Consider the following 17,140-nt stretch of genomic DNA (forward strand, 5'->3'; position numbering starts at 1 on the left):
CTGTTTTGCCTTCTCCCTCAGTGTTTCCTGCGGTTACAAGCATGTGTGCTGTCATGACCAGCTCTTTGTTTACATGGGTTCTGAGGATGCGAACTCTGACCCTCACGCATGTGCAGCAAGCACTTCACCCATTACTCTTCCTAGCCTACCATTATTTTAAACACATTATCCACAAATATCACAAAAAAAAAGAAACAAAGCAATAGGATAAGAGGATGTACACCAGAGACCTTGGAATGGTCGGCCAGGACACAGTTCTCTTCTTCTTTTATAGAATTCTATCACAAACTACAGCAAGCATAAGATAGTCCTGGATTTATCTCAAGAAAATAAACAAACCTACATTTACCAACACAAACTTTGATAAGCACATTCAGAAAACTTTTATTGGAATTAACTCATAAAAATGAAGTCATCTTTTAAAACTTGGTGGCTAATGGGCTAAAGAGATGGCTCAGTGGTGAGTAGCATTTGCTCCTCTTGCACAGGCTCTGGGGCTCATGCCAAAAATCCACAAAGAGAAGAGTGATTTGGTCTGACTTTCATGTCAAGAATGGTGGAGCTGCGGCCAGCTACAGGCCAGCTCTGTTCTCTCCCTAACATCTGAGGTAATTTTTAACACTTTCTTACTTAGAGCACAAAACACTGAACAGAGGGACTGAAAAATCTACAGGTTGGAACTGTGTTTCAGAGAAACCAACGGAGATAGCCAATGACAGCAAACTTGCAACTTCAGAAAGCTGCAAAGTCATGGTGGCAGAATGAGATACTAGAGCAAAACAGAGCCTGTGTGATGGCCGACGAGACAGCAAGGCAAGAGTGGGCATGGACCGGGAAGAAAGCAGCATGAAGAAAAGGTCTAAAACTAAACAGCCTACACTGACGTGGCCCCTCCTGAAAGCTTCTGATCTAACGCTCCTCTCCACTTTTCCTACAACCCTTACAGCTGCCAACACCTCTTGACCCAACCTCCTCTGTCAGGATCCCACTCCAACTGTAATTCATACCTCCTATGCACACAACTACTGCACTGGTTGCCAGACAGACACTTGCCCCAGCCTCACCCTCTCCAACATGTTCTAAGCTATCCCTGGGCAGACCTTTCTACAGCATGTGCAAGATCACACTGTACCTGTGTTGACCAGGAGAACCTTCAGACAGCCATGCTGGCTGCCTATCACACCTCTCTCTACTTCCACTGGTTTTTCCTGAGTCCAATTTCTAAGACACATCTACTGAGGAAAAACTTATCATTCTTCAAAGCCGGTTAACTCTCCATGCTTTCTGTTACTGTGGTATTCTAACTTTTAACTCAAAGTTTAGTTTTCGTGGTTGTTATTTGTACCATGGCACTGAAGCCTGGACACAGTCATCATTCACCTTTAACCCCAGAAATGAGCACGGTAGTCTGCCCCGATGTGGACTCCTTCCTTGGGTATGTTTTGTTTCGTGTTTCACATGTTTTGGGAATCCTGGAATGTGAAGAGGACTCTCTTGTAAGTTTTAAAGTTGCTAAGGGGGTGGTACAAAGGGTCTTAAGATAAACCTCAGCACAAATGTCAGGACTGCACTTTCAGATTTTACTTAGAGACATATTTACTCATTTCAGTTTAATGTCATACCTGCACTTTTACAATGCCTATGGCAAATGTGATTTTCTGTAATTACATCTAAAAATGGTGAATCAGTTCTCCACTTAACTCGATTAGGACATAGCTCATACACAGGGCACTACTGACAGATGATCCTGTTAAGGGAAATTATGCCTAAAGGTCAAAAGAAAAGTAAAACAGATATTACCTTCCCACAGTAAAAGTGTTCCTAATTCACCAAGTCAAAGTTAGATCCATGCATTGATGCATGTATAAAGACATGCAAATCACAGCACTTTTAAACAATGACCAGGTGAGTAAGGAGGGCTGAAAATATAGTTTAATTCCCATTAAACATCTTTTACTGTATTAATAATATCATGCAGGCTCTAACATCTTAGACATGTTCTTCTACATAACCTTACTTAAAGTTGTAGTTGAGTACATACAGAAGCATGGACCTGGAAGTGCATTCTGGGTTTATGAGGAGAACATATGGGGAAACATCAAATAGGAAATGATTTTGCTCTATGACAACACAATGCGGTTGGTCATGACTATCCATTGAAGTGTGTATAGTACACTTCTATTTTTATTTGAAACACATTTGGGGATGATATTTTAAAATATAGCTGTCTTAACCTTATCTACGACAGACCACATATAATTGTTTGTAGATTCTAACTACCAAATGTGAAAACTTCCCAATCATAGTATCTTCAGGACTGGAGAGATGGCTCAGTAGTTAAGACCACTGGTTGCTCTTCCAGAGGTCCTGAGTTCAATTCCCAGCAATCAAATGGTAGCTCAAGACCACTATAAGGGCACCTGTTGTTCTCTTTCTGACATGTGAGTATACACACAGAAAAGCACTTATACAATCAATCAATCAATCAATCAATCAATCAATGGAAACATAAAGAAGTCTTTTCAGTCTTATATGCCCCAACTTAAAGAGAGGAAAACTAAGCTATAAAATCTTCTTTGCTCCAAACTCCACCAAACAATAATAATAAATTAGAAAACATCCTTTTAAATCTATTTCACTCCCTGATCAAAGTAATACAAAAATTCTATACACTAGTAAATATTCAAAGAGCAAATTTTTTCTTTAGATATTTTTGTCATCATATAAAAATATGCTGAGCATGTTAGCACACGCCTGTAATCCTGGTACAAGGAAGACCAAGGCAGAAGGATCACAGCAGGTTTGAGGCCATCCTGAGTAACTACATAGCATGGTCCTGGCCAGTTTAGGCTGCAGAGTGAATGAATGAATGAATGAATGGATGGATGGATGGATGGATGGATCTTGGACAGTGCAGATATCATAATGATTTATTAAACTATAAAACAGTAATGACCACTAAGTTTGCTAATGACAAGCAATGATTTATTACAGTTAAGTTAGGACTTTATCTAAAATATTAGATACGAAAAATAATATGGGTTTCTACTATCCTTTTCTTAACATTATCATATAAAATTTCCACATAAGAGGCTGCCCCAAACAGTCACTAGTCTTCAGGAGGGAGGTCCCTCTTGTCAGAGAAGCAGGTGTTGCAGCTATGATCGGGACTCTCCAGTCATGAATGCTTCAATGGCATCAGCAGGTGTGAAAAGTCCCCAGCCTGGGAAATGCATATTAACTTCCAGCTCCCGGGCAGGCTGCTTGTGGGATCGACCTCTTCCAGGGAAGTCAGGGAGGGGTGTTCTGCTATACTTCCCCTGAAGCCAATCACAATTCAACAAAAGGAAATTCCACAGCACCATCCACTGCCTGACACCAGCTTTATCTCAGAAACCTGACAGCCCACCTTCCCCACAATGCCAGGAGCATGGGCTAGAAACATGGAGGGCTGGGCAGAACTAGAGATTCAGGAAGACAACTAAAGCTACAAGATCCCTAGATGTCTCAGAAGCCAGCAGACCTGACATTCAGTGACAAACACATGAACTCTTAGACTCTTATGCTTGGAGCAACTTGCCCAATTGTTTCTCATTTTGTTCAGTAGCCCAGAATGTCAGGAAATTTTCTTATGCAGTTTTTGCTTTCCAGTGCCAGGGATCAACTCTGGGCTCTACATAGTAGACAGTACTCTTTTGATGCTGGAGGGATGCTAGAGAGCATCCAATGTAAACCCCATCTATCTGAAGAAAGAAACCAACCAGACAAGTTATAAAACATGCACAGCAAGGTGTGGACCAACAGGCAGTTCCTTGGGGTATCTGCCACTGCACCCCATTCCTCAAGGGTTTCTGCATAGAAAGAAGGCACAACTCCCTCTTCAGCTACTTATAGATACCCAGCAATTCCTATACCCCCAACCTGCTAAGTTTTTTGTTCTTTTAAGATTTATTATATATATATATATGTGTGTGTGTGTGTGTATCTACATATATATACACACATATACATATACACACATATACATATACACAAATATACATATATACATATATATACATATATACATACATACACACACATATACGTATATACATACACACACACACACACATATTGTAGCTCTCTTCAGACATGCCAGAAGAGGGCATCATATCCTATTACAGATGGTTATAAGCATTCAGCAATCAGTACTCTTAACCCCTGAGCCATCTCTCCAGCTCCCCTCCCTAAGTTTTTATACACACGTGTAGCAAAACAATTATGCAGTCCCTGCTGACAAATTATATTTATGGTAGTGATGGCTGGACACCAGCACATACTATCTAGTCTTCAGAGATCCACATCAACGTATCAGCTGGAAAACTGTATCTTAGGACAAGAACCTCTTTCTACATGAAAGTGAGAAGCTCTTCTTTTTCTTGGAAAACATGCCAATGGCAGTGAGAAGAACAAACCAAAAGGGAAATTTACATTTTTCTGCTGAGTTATAAAAGTATTTTCTGCTGACTTCCAATATACTACAAAACAGAACTGTTGAATAGCCAGTGGTAATAAAAACTTTCATTGTCTCATTTTCAAGGTCTTTCAAAGAAAGCCACAGGGGCACTTAACTTCCCCAGATTGGCCACATTAAACAATCAGCCAATGTCATACCAGAGAAAGCTGGACTACTATTTTAACCACATACTCATCTTAGGTTCCTAAGGCTGTGATAAAACACCATAACCAAAAGCAACTTGGAGAGGAAGGGGTTCATTTCAGCTTATACTTCCGAGGAACAGTCCATCACTGAGGGAAGTCAGGGTAGGAAGCTGGAGGCAAGAACTGAAGCAGAAACCACTGAGGAGAGCTGCTTACTACCTGGTTCCTCATGACCTACTCAGCCTGTTTTATTAAGCCATCCAGGACCACCTCCCCAGGGGTGGTGTAGCCCACTGTACCATACCCACATCAGTCATCTCTCTCTCTCTCTCTCTCTCTCTCTCTCTCTCTCTCTCTCTCTCTCTCACACACACACACACACACACACACACACACACGCGCGCGCGCGCGCGCGCACACACACACACAACTACAAACTTCCCTACAGGCTAATATTATTGGTGGCTGTTTCTCAACTAAGATATCTCTCTCTCTCTCTCTCTCTCTCTCTCTCTCTCTCTCTCTCTCTCTCTCTCTCGGCAATTTTAACCTGTGCCAAGCTGACAATGAACTGCCCAGGTCAATTCTTTCAACTAATTGTAAAAGGAGAAATAAAAACAAAGCACTGCACATCAGACTAAATACAGAACACTCCTAGAAGTCTGGGAGTGAGTGAGTGAGTGTGTGTGTGTGTGTGTGTGTGAAAGTTCTCAGGGGAGAAAAGCTGTCTTGCTGAAGGTAGAACCTAGGTCTTGGCAAATGCTCTTTCATTGAGCCACACCCGACTCCCTAGCTCATCTTCTTGAGCTACAATAAGACAAAGAACATTATTTGATTACCACAATTTAACTCTGCAAACAAATGAAAGTCTAAAGCAATGAAGAAACATTCTACAGTATTGTATACTTCTGAAGCTGAAGGCAAGAAGCATCTGCCCACAATTAAGTTTCTTTCATAAACACACAACTCATGATGTTTTTATCTCAAATCAAATAGTAGAAATAAAATTGCATGCTGCCTCAAAACCTTTTAGCATAATGCCAAGGGAAGTAAGCAGCATGCTAGGAAGCAGGCGGAGGAAGTGACCAGCAGGTGCCAGGTCTACGGTACCTCATCCATACATACAAATCTATGCATACATCATCCACACATACCGCTAAGTCTTCGTATGAATTCACCTACAGATTTTTCACCTGATGTAGATTTAAAGAAATCATTCCAAAATCAAGGTAGTTGTGCCATATGCTGCCAATATGCCAAAGCAAAGTATTAACACTTCTTTCCTAAGAAATTTCAGGTTAAAAGGTCTAGACGGAATGACAGAACAGGTGGGGGAATTTTAGTGCAAGCTCCCACACTGTCAGCCCATCGATATTTTCTTCAGCTTTCAGCTTCCAAATGTTTCCTCAGGTAAGCCAGGCCCATGGACACATTTCTAAAAATGCTTCTTCCTGTCATAATCTTACCCTGCATACCACTGCTCACAGAATGAAAGGGCTGCTTCTGGAGATGCGCATTTGAGAATGACACCTTTCCACAGGAAGCAGGAGGTGTGAAGAAATGGAGGCAGAGCCTCTAAAGTCCAAAAATCATTCTGGCAGACAAGGTGGGTTCTCTGAGCAGGGCACGGATACTCACAGAAACCACTCTCCCCAAGTTACAATAAGAAATCATGTCTCTGAAGTAAGGGGTGGGTACAGGGAATCTTTTTAAAGTTTACATAATATTAAGTAATACAAATAATATGAAGAACAGAGAAAGAGACCCAACAAAAGTAGCATGAAAGGGAGCAGAAATCAGCTGGCATGAGAGGTTATTAAAGATGATACTAATGAAGTTAACACATCTTTTATGTTTAATTATAAGTGTGTGGGGTGGGGCAGTACCCTTGGAGTACTGTGAGTACCCTCAGAGGACTGAAGAGGGCATCCAATTCCTGAGACCTATAGCTGTGAGCTAGCTGACATGGGTGCCAGGAAGGAAACCTGGGGTCCTCTGCTGTCTCTCCAGCACAAAGTTAGAGCATTGTGACCCAAGACTAGAAAGATTAATCCAGGACAGACTTGTTGAGGTTTAAGACTTGTTCTAGTATTAGTGAATAAAGTTGCTTATAAAAAAAATATGAAATGCTTTATAGTTGGAAATATTCAACTTAAAAGGTATTTGGCCATTTACCAAACCTCAGAGTATATCAAAAGGTGGTACACATTGTTAACAGGCCAGAATTTTTATCTGTTTATATGCCGGGGTTCAAACTCATGACCTTAGAAAATTAGGCATACATTCAATCACGGAGCTAAACTCATAATCTCAGAAAAATAGAATCTATTTTTCAACACTTATTTGTTTTATTCATCAATTCATTTACAGATTCATGAAACACATCTCTACCCCAGGCTGGTTTTGAACTTGCTGGGTAGGCAAGGATGGCCTTGAATTCCTGATTTTCCTGCTTCCATCTCCCAGGAGTTACAGATGTGGGCCTAACATGTGAGTTGTATGTGCTCCTGAGGGTAGAACCTGGCCCTTTATGATGCCAGGCAAGCAGTCTATCAACTAAAATCTATCTCAGGAGTGAGAACAGAATTAAACGTGGACAAACTGAACTCATGTTATAACTTCATTGTCTTCAACCATTAAGCCAATTATTTCAACTCACCAAGTCTCTGACTTCTCATTAATAAAGTAGGAAAAGCAATGGTACCAATAACTCAGACTTGATCTTATGAGCTGTAGCTCATGATACACGGAAAGACCACAGTGCTTTGAAATAAAGCTAACTGTGGACTAAGACGCACCCAAGACACATGTTCATTAAAATACTGGATCTGAAGGTGGCACTGTCAAAAAGTGCTTGGATGTGTAGAAAGAGGGTCTTACTGAAGCTTTGAGGTCACTGTCTTTTGAGGGGACCAGACATCAGTTCCACTCACACCTCTCTGCCTCCTATGATGAAGTCAGCAGTGTGACCTACTATAGGATTCCACCGTGGGTCACAGCCCTTCCCACATGCTCAGACCTACCCCACCCAGAAGTATGAGCCAAAACAAACCTTTGTGTTTCTGTTTTCTTTAGAACTGACTCCTTCATCTACCTTGTTATAGTCAAGTGAATCTGACTAGCACACATGAAGACCCCTTTTCTTCCCACGTTGCTAAAATCCAAGGGAAAGGGCACTTCTCCAAAGGCAGCCAACATAATAGCACTAAGGATGCTCCAAGAAGATCCACATCGAGAGTGCTCACTGGCGGGGCGATTAATGGCTGGATCTAACTCTGTGACATAAAATAGTTGAATTTACAAGTTAAATCAGCAAGTTAAACATGAAAGCCAGTTTTAAAAGATGAAATAAGGCCAAGATACTTGGAAGTGGATAAAGACTGAGACCTTTAAAGTCAATATTGTCTACCTGGTATTATTTCATAGTCCAAGCTTCTCAGAAAGCTGCTGTAGCTCACTCGCTTTCCCTTGAGTCTTATGTGGCTCTGGAGGTATTCGTGAAAAACCCAACTTCAATCTCGATTTCTACTTATATATGGTAAAGTATTGTATCCCAGACCTTTAAACGTCATAATTTTAAGCACAAATTGTACTGTCTAAAGTACACGGAAGCCGGCTAAATGTAACAGAGAAACAGATGAAATAGGACTGACGGTGGGACCAGGTGAGCTCAGCATTTGGAGTCAAGCTATTGTCCTGATGATTATAGCTGCCACTAACTAAAAGCTCCAAGTGGCACTGGGTTGAATTTAAAGTCTTTTAATACATAAAACAGAGGGGAACTCATAGGTGTAGAACTATTCAACAGGGGGAAAAAACCCCAAATGTTACAAATGTTGCAAAAAGCAGCCTAAGATCTGGGTCTGAGCAGGACCTCCTTGGAAGTCATGGAGATGAGGGAGGGTGAGGTGGATTGGAGATTACTACAGCACCTGCCCCTAAATTTAACTCATAGATAACTAAAGAATAGATTCTTCTTCACAGCCAGCTGCTGGGGGGGGGGGGGGGGCGGCACACTAAGATATTATGTTTTATATACTTGTGTACAAGGGCATGTGTATTCAGGCTTGTGTGTAGAAATGGACTTGAATATATGCAGGTTCACATGGGTGGAGACCAGAGGACAACCTTGTCTGTCTTGTCCTGTCCTCAGACACTGTCCATGGGATGTCTTGGCTAGAAAATGAGCTAATAAAATAGTTAATTTTAATTGATTTGAGTTTGAAAATGATTAAGTGTATTATCCAAGTATGAAAGGGAGCTAAATGTCACAAAAGCAAATATATGTTCCAGATTCTATTTTGCTATGATTTCATAAAATCAGTCTTTCTCTCTCCCTCCCTCTCTTTCTCTGGAGAAAGAGCTCCCATTTCTCAAAGAAGAAAGAGAGATAGCAGAGTCCTAAGTTAGAAATCTCCTTTTCTCCTTTCCAAGTGGCTATATGTGTCACATAGTCTTAAGAATATACCTAGACACTAAATAAGTAAGCTAAGAGATGATTGTATATATATTCAAAAGCCCCCCCCTCTCTCTCTCTCTCTCTCTCAAAAATCAATAAATTACTTAAAAAGCCATAGGCAGCAGAGTGAGGTGTTTTTATTACCGCTCTCTTCCCCCTCCACTAATTGGATAAGGATTTTTCTTGGAAATTTGCCAACTCGCAGTTTCATGCTAAATCTACTGCAGTTTAATTTCTGAGGGAGGAGGTAAATGACTCATGGATGTGTCAATATCTCATGGGAGGCCTCTGCTTTCACACCGCACTGTGGCAGTGTAGTCATATCCACTCAACTGCCTGCTAGCAGGCTCCACTAAGTGCCTCCTCCTGCTTGTAGGTAGGTAGGTATATAGGTAGGTAGATGGATGATTGATAGATTGATTGATTGATTGATTGATTGATTGTTAGAGATATGAAAATCTTTTAGAGTACTAATGGCATATAATTTTTTATTTTTATTTTATGTGTACTGGTATTTTGCCTGTATACATATCTGTGCACCACCTATATATCTGTGCCCATGGAGGCAAAAAAAAAAAAAAAAAAACAAAACAAAACAAAAGGCATTGAATCTACTGCAACTATAATTAACAGACTCCAGTTGAGAGCCATCACATGGGTGATGGAAATCAAACCTGGGTCCTCTGTAAGAGCAGCTAGTGCTCCTAACCACTGAGCCATCTCTTCAGTCCCCAGTATGTAATTTAGACAAGATTAGTGAATTAATAATTGAGAACTTAAACAAGAGAAATACAATGTTATCCATTATCTCTATATATCCTGTGAGGACACAATATCATCTAGGGGCTTGTATCAATCCAGGCCTTTCCTTTGGGAAGCCTGGCCATTTGCAACACTGAGTACTCTTCTGTATGGGAGACAAAAGGCTTGTTGGACATGTCACTATTTCTAAGAAAGACAGTAATATATTCAAGGTTGTGTTCCAATATGGATAGTTACAATGTGAGACTAGATAAATAAATAAATGTCCAAGAAAGGATCATAAATTAGAGCATATTGTACAGTGGAATATTTCATTGTTTAAAAACATTCTCTAATAAAATTCAAATAGAAAAATCTTTGTAGTAGAAGAAAAATGTAGAAATGCTGAATATGCAGGCATGCAGAGCCAACACAGGAGGGCACATGTGCATGTGCGTGCACATGCATGCAGATATGTATGTGTGCATGTGTGCACATGTGTACACATATGTGTGTGCGTGTGTGTGTGTGTGTGTATACACACATATGTGTGTGTGTTTAATCACTGGTGCTCCTTATCAATACTAATCAAGTCTAATGCCTCTTGGCCATGAGATCTGATAAAAGTCTGTCTGGGGTGATGTAGCTACCCACCACTGACATCTCCATGCTGGAGACTTTATATCATCCTATTCTCCTGGTTTCCCAGGTGTTTCACCATGACAGATACATATTATTTACTACAAAGGCAGAAGTGCATTTGGTTAATTATTCTAAGCGTCTCAATATGCCCCTTGCATGCCTTGCTCTGCCGCAGAAGTGGGAAGGAGGATGATGGCTCCCTGGAGCCTCAGCAAGTAGGAGTCTGCATACAAATGATTCTGCGGTCTCAATCTAGTGGTGGGAAATCTCGCAATAATTTTAAGTACTAAAGCCTTTCATGTTTCAAACATGACAAAAGCAGATCTGTTTGTTGATACTACACTTAAGTCATGTGCCAAAGATACTGTTTCACCAGCAGAAACCCGGATACACTCACACCACTAGCCTGCCAACCTTGACTGCATGAAACTTAATTTTTTTTTAATATAAACTTCATTGGCTTATAAATTTATAAAAATTAAGTGTCACGAGGCCTATTAAGGGTTGTGTTTGGCTTCTTTGGGCAGTTCACTTCAAGTCTTCACAGACTCAAGCTGCCCTAAATGAGAAGGCAACCTCATGTGGCTCCTTAGAAAGTCTTTGAGAGTACGGCTAACAGCTAAATCCACGGGCACCAACAACCCAAAGCAACATTTCCTCCTACTTTTGCACTTTAAGGACTCTTGTTGGTTTTTATTGTTACATTGTCTTTGTGCTGGCAACTGCACAAAAATATAATATAATATATAATATATTATATTATATATATTATACGTGTGTATATATGTATGTGTGTGTGTGTGTGTGTGTATACATATATTCCCCATGGATTTTTATTTTCACTTGAACTAATAAAGACAGAGTTTCATTGGAATGTAAAACACAATTGAAGAAACTTCACTAGGAACTTTCACAGAGATGCAAAGTGTAAGTCAAAAAATAATCTCGAGCTATACCCACTTTGATAGTAATGTGACTAGCACTGTGTGGTAACACCTTCACTTTTCTCCTGCCACACTGTGTGAAATTACTGGCTATAGTGAAAGACACTCACAGACTCTTGTTCTGGAGATGTACCCATAAAAAAATGAAATCATGGCTTAAAGTTCATTAAGAGATTAGAGACATGGCAGAACGGGAGGGAGGGAAGGGTTCTATGACTGGGTGATGAAGGGCACTGAAAACAAGGTTAATAGACTAAAGTGTATTTATTGGGCTAAGTAACAGAGGTCAAAAGAGCAAATTGCACTATGACCAGAAAGCACACTTCCACTCTGAACAAAGGAAAACTCAGGCTAAATGATGAAAGAAAAAGATTAAAATGCCACAAAGTGTGCTTTTATGCTTCTGAGCCAATGATGTTATAAGTTCTTAGATACATTTTCTAAGCCAATGTAGGGATCTGCTCATTTGTGTATAAAAATATCTCCAGAAGGTCATGCAAAAACCTGGAAGAAGAAATTCCTAGGAAGAGAAAAGAGAAAAATCCAGAAGCAAAGAGTTTTTCTTCAGTGGTTGTTTTTATAGCTCAGCATTAAAGAACTTTCCTGACATGTTAAGGACTTGGCTTCCATCCCTGGGACTGAGGAAGACAAAAGGGGAGGGGCATAGGCATGAGAAAGGGGAGGGGCTACCTTTTTAATCCTACTGATATATTATCATTTCAAAATATGGATCCACAGATGACCATACTCAATATATAGCACTGAATTTCACCAGATAATTCAAAAACTATACATTAGTATCTCTACACATGGATGAGAAAATCACTAACATTCACACAGGGCCACAGCATATGTCCAAGGATCACATGGCCACACTTGACTGCCACCAAGGACAGAAGAAGCCAAGGGTTACAGAAATGAGAGGAGGTATTTACCTTCCTGTCGCAGGTTTTAGGACTTCCAGCAGTGTTCTGCTTGAGAAACCCAGCTGTTGTGGACCAGCGGGTGGGGTTTTTCCTGGAGGGCTCCTCTGAGGAAAAGTTGTTATCACTGATGGAAGTGGAGAGGCCAGTTAAAGCTGGGTCACTGCTCCGGCGGACATGAAGAAGCATATCTACACATGCAAAGAGAGGATTGGCTTTAGCAGAAATGAACACCATAGTGGGAAAGATGCATTCAATCCAAAGACTATTTTTTTTATTTTGTAATTTAAAGTTTAATCACATTTATTTATTGCATGTCTGCATATGTTTGTGGGTGTGTCTGTAGCATGGCACATGTGTGGAGGTTAGAAAACAGCTTGCATTAATTGAGTGTCTCCTACCATGTGGGATCCTAGGATTGAGTTCAGATCTTTAGACATGGAGGCAGGAGCCTCTATTTGCTGAGTGGGATTGCCAGCCCAAGTAATGGTTTTAAAAAGATACAAGGGGCGGACATTCCAAGACAGATCCTACTGGGGCTTTAAAAGCCATGAGGGATGAGGGTGAGGGAGATGAAGCAAGGGTCTAGCTCTGAATAAAGCTGCCTGGTCAGGTATTTGGGCTTCACCTCCTGGTTACTTAGGCAAGGAGGTCAGCTGCCCTCTACCTTAATCCCCACTCCTGGGACGATGATGAAATACCACCCTGCTTGACAAGGGGACTACAGGGCTAAATAAGAGCCAGTGCCTGTCATGTGATAAATACCAAACTGAGAGCAACAACCCACACCGATCTTATTTACCATATGTCTAGATAAAATATCCCAAACACTGTGTGATACAACAACAACAACAACAACAAAAGACAAAATTATTTCATCTAACGTTTAACTGCATCTACCGAATTAGAAATGTAGAATTAAGAAAAATGCTTGGATAGTCTACTGAAGAATTATGCTGAAGAGAACCCTTTTCTTTAATAAAGTAGTATAGGAAAATGCAAATCATACAGTTACTGCTTCTCTTTAAGATGATTGTGGTAGATGATTTTAATTGGCAACCTGAATAGATGCAGATTCTTCTAGGAGATCTCTCTGGACATGCCAATGATGATGCATCCAGAAAGTTTTAAATGAGAAGGGAAAACCCACTCTGAAAGCAGGTGGCATCATGGCTGGAGTCTTAGAGAAAGTGGGTGGAGCAGCAGCATCTTCCTCACCCTCTGCTTCCTGACTGTGGACCCCATGTGACCAGCTGCCGCTCACTGCTGCTGCCCTGACTTACCAACATGGTAAACTGTACCATCACACTTGTGAGCCCCCCCCCCCAAAAAAAAGCATTTCCTTAGTTCGCTTCCATTAGGCATATTGTCACAGCAAGGAGAAAAGCTAAATATAGTGAGTGGTCTTGATAGTGCACATGAGCATATCGAAGCCTCCTCTACATGCTATACAAACCACTCCATGAAAGACTATTCTAATAGCATATTCATGCCGTTTAGAATCTATCTATAGTTAACTGTGATAATACAATCTGCAACAGATTCAGGTCAGTAACATTGCAGCATGTCAAACCACAGCAGAAGAGAAACCTAGGATACAAGTTTTAATCATTACCTTAAACAACTACAACAAACACCTGCACATATCTTTAATCCCAGCACTTGGGAGACAGAGGCAGGTAGATTTCTGAGTTTGAGGCCAGCATAGTCTACATACTGAGTTTCAGGATAGCCAGGGCTACATAGTGAGACCTTTTCTCAAAAGGCCAACCAACATCAACAGCAGCAACAACAACAAAAAAAAACGCATGTCTAACAAAGCAGTACCACTTTTGACCCAATCAAATCCCACAAACCAACCACATAAACACCAAACTTAACATTTGCAACGATACCATGAAAAGTTGGTAATAGTACTACAAGTCAATAACACTAACCAAGCCAAAAACAAACAAACAAACAAACAAACAAACAAACAAAAAACTCATTAGTTTAACGCTGGTTGTAGCCACAACCAATTTAATAGGAGGAACACATACACGAAAATTAGAGGAGGTAATTCTGAATTTTAAGTGTATAAATTACCTATGACAATGCTGGGCAGTAGTGGCGCATGCCTTTAATCCCAGCACTTAGGAGGCAGAGGCAGAGGCAGATGGATTTCTGAGTTTGAGACGAGCTTGGTCTACAGAGTGAGTTCCAGGACAGCCAGGGCTAAACAGAAAAACCCTGTCTCAAAATAAATAAATAAATAAATAAATATTACCTGTGACAGCTACTATTACTTAAATTTTGCAATAAAAAAATTAAATAGAGGCTAGGGATTTAGCTCCATTGGTAGAGTAATAGCACACCTGTAATCCTAGAATTTGTGGAGTGGAAGCAGGAGAATCAGAGATTCAAGATCATCCTTGGCCACATAAGGAGAGGGGAGCTGGCCTGGGCCCCATGAATATATAAATAAAAAAAGATTAAGAACTGTATACTTTGGAGACAGGTGTATAACAACATACATGAACACCAATATGTACTAATACTATAAGGAAAGTCCCTTACCAGAAAGAAACAAAATTATTCCCCAAATTAATGGACTAGACTAGCCCCAAGTATTACAATAATGCCTGTTTTGGGTAATGTCAGTGCTGAGGTTTTTGGGTTTTCTATTTCATAATCAGGTCTTGACAGCAATCTCCCTCCCTAGCTTCCAGTGTGTGAGTATAAATACCATACTAGCTCACAAAAGGTCTTTACCAGGGGCACAGCCATAAAGGCTAAAACCAGTACCCACTACCTGCCACAAAAGGAAGACAGAAAGTAATACTCCATCTCACAACAGACTCAGACTTTATAATTTCACTGGACTTGCTTGCCCATATCAACACAGTGGGAGGAACACATTACACACATGATTCCATTATACCATTACATAGAACTGTCATTTCTGCCTAGACATGAATGTTATGTTGACCTGTTAACCTGAAACAAAGGAAATTCACATCTTTGTGGCAATGCATTATTATGAAACTATACCCTATAGTCTAAGGAATTAGAACTTTTATTGAACCTCACAGCCAAAGTTTAAAGTACATGGTGAGGTCACTTAAGGCTCAAGACCATTCCCCTTCTATGCACTCCACCTGTTTGTCTAACCTGACTGTAAAATAACAACCAACTTTACAGGCAGGCCTTTGCTTTCTTGTGTATTCAACTTTTACACCCTAAGCTAATGCTGTAATCTTACATGATATATATTCTTCCATGATCCACAAGTAATACATGCATGTATGTATGTTATGGTAAAAACACCAGGTTTCAAAGGCTTTAAGAGGCCGTAGAGCTGGGTCATCACAACACAGAAGTGGCATCTGCTGTGCTCAAATGGAAAGACTCCAGCATTATGATGACTGAAGTAAGCCAGACACAGAGAGAAGCAACAAACCATCTCACTCACAGGAAGAAGATGAATAAGTGGCTCTTAAAGGGGTGTGTGCACTGCAGGCCAGAAAGGGGAGGAGAAAGAGGAGGGGGAAGAGGACGAGGGGGAGGAGGGGGGGTAAGGTAAGAAGACAATCAGAAAATGAAACATGCTCTGGTAGTTGTAGCCAAAAATCATTTATTGTGCATTACAAAATAGCAAAAAGTAAAGGATCCCGAACACTCCCAATACAAGTAAAAGAAGGATGTTTGAGAAGATGTAGATGCTATTTATACTGTGTGTGTACACATACATCAATGCAGATCATATATGCAGAGCACTATCACACTGCACTCCAAAAATATACACAGTGACTATGAAAGAACAAGACCCCAGTGCAGCTCTGCACTGATTATTTCTCCCTATAATCATGAGCACTTGGAAGTTTACTGCTTTTTTTTTTCTTTCTTGGTTCTGTAGCTGCATGAAAATTATAAGGCATTTTTATGCAGCTTACACAAACACAGAGGTTTAGGAATAGTGTATTAGAAGCAACGACTTCCCTTGGAGGGTCTGAATAATTTTATTTTTTAATGTGAGTTCTGTACTAGTCACAATAGAGAAGTGTGTGACTTATTTCATTGATAAGCTGGGCTCCAAAAGACAACAGGAACAGCCAGCTGTGGTCACAGATCAATGTTCCAGACGAGAGATCAGACTCCTGAGCCAGGGCTCAGTGACCACAGAAATCAGTAAGTTATTATTCAGAAATGTATCAGAAAAAGCATTGAATTTCTACCTATGACTATAAATGTTGCTATCGGTTATTAAGGAGAGGAATGCTGTTGTCTTCAAAGCAGAATAATACACTCTAAAAACTACATACTCAACTGATGGCCTCTTCACTTCAGGGAGAAGACAAGCAGTACACTAATTATAAATGCAGATTGTAACAGCACCCATTTATATCCCAAAAGTGTGATAACAGAGATGAAAGGAGCCCTATTGGTTAATGGAGCGAGTACATGCACGAATGGTTTGGTGATTAAGACCAGTACAGATGAACCGGCTGAGACTGGTGTCGTTCTCAAAACGTTTACCTCAGGACCTGACCTCTTCCAAAAAGTGAAGCCAGGTATGGTGGTGTATGCAATTAATCCTAATACCTCAGAGGCAGAGGCAAGATGATCGCTGTGAGTTTGAGGACACAATGAATTCAAACCCCTGCCACAACTATACAATGTGACAAAACAGTAGCAACAAAAAAGTGAATGAGCCCTGAAACAGCTGTGGTTTGCAAAGCTCATGGCCCAGGGTGGTTACCATTTAATAAGTGAAATGAAAAAATGCTAAATATTTGCTGATTTTTTTT

At 40.5% G+C, this 17,140-nt stretch overlaps 1 protein-coding gene across 13 annotated transcripts in view; it reads right to left on the reverse strand.

The window, feature by feature from the left end:
* Pard3 (par-3 family cell polarity regulator) overlaps window positions 1-17,140 on the reverse strand; it is a 548,938-nt gene that overhangs the window by 298,891 nt on the left and 232,907 nt on the right. For all 13 annotated transcript variants that reach the window (XM_052166623.1, XM_052166619.1, XM_052166621.1 and 10 more), the window contains exon 4: window positions 12,366-12,544. In XM_052166623.1, coding sequence (XP_052022583.1) covers window positions 12,366-12,544 — 179 coding nt within the window. The remainder of the gene's footprint in view (window positions 1-12,365; window positions 12,545-17,140) is intronic.

Source organism: Apodemus sylvaticus, chromosome 21 (assembly GCF_947179515.1).
Source record: "Apodemus sylvaticus chromosome 21, mApoSyl1.1, whole genome shotgun sequence".
Taxonomy (NCBI): domain Eukaryota; kingdom Metazoa; phylum Chordata; class Mammalia; order Rodentia; family Muridae; genus Apodemus; species Apodemus sylvaticus.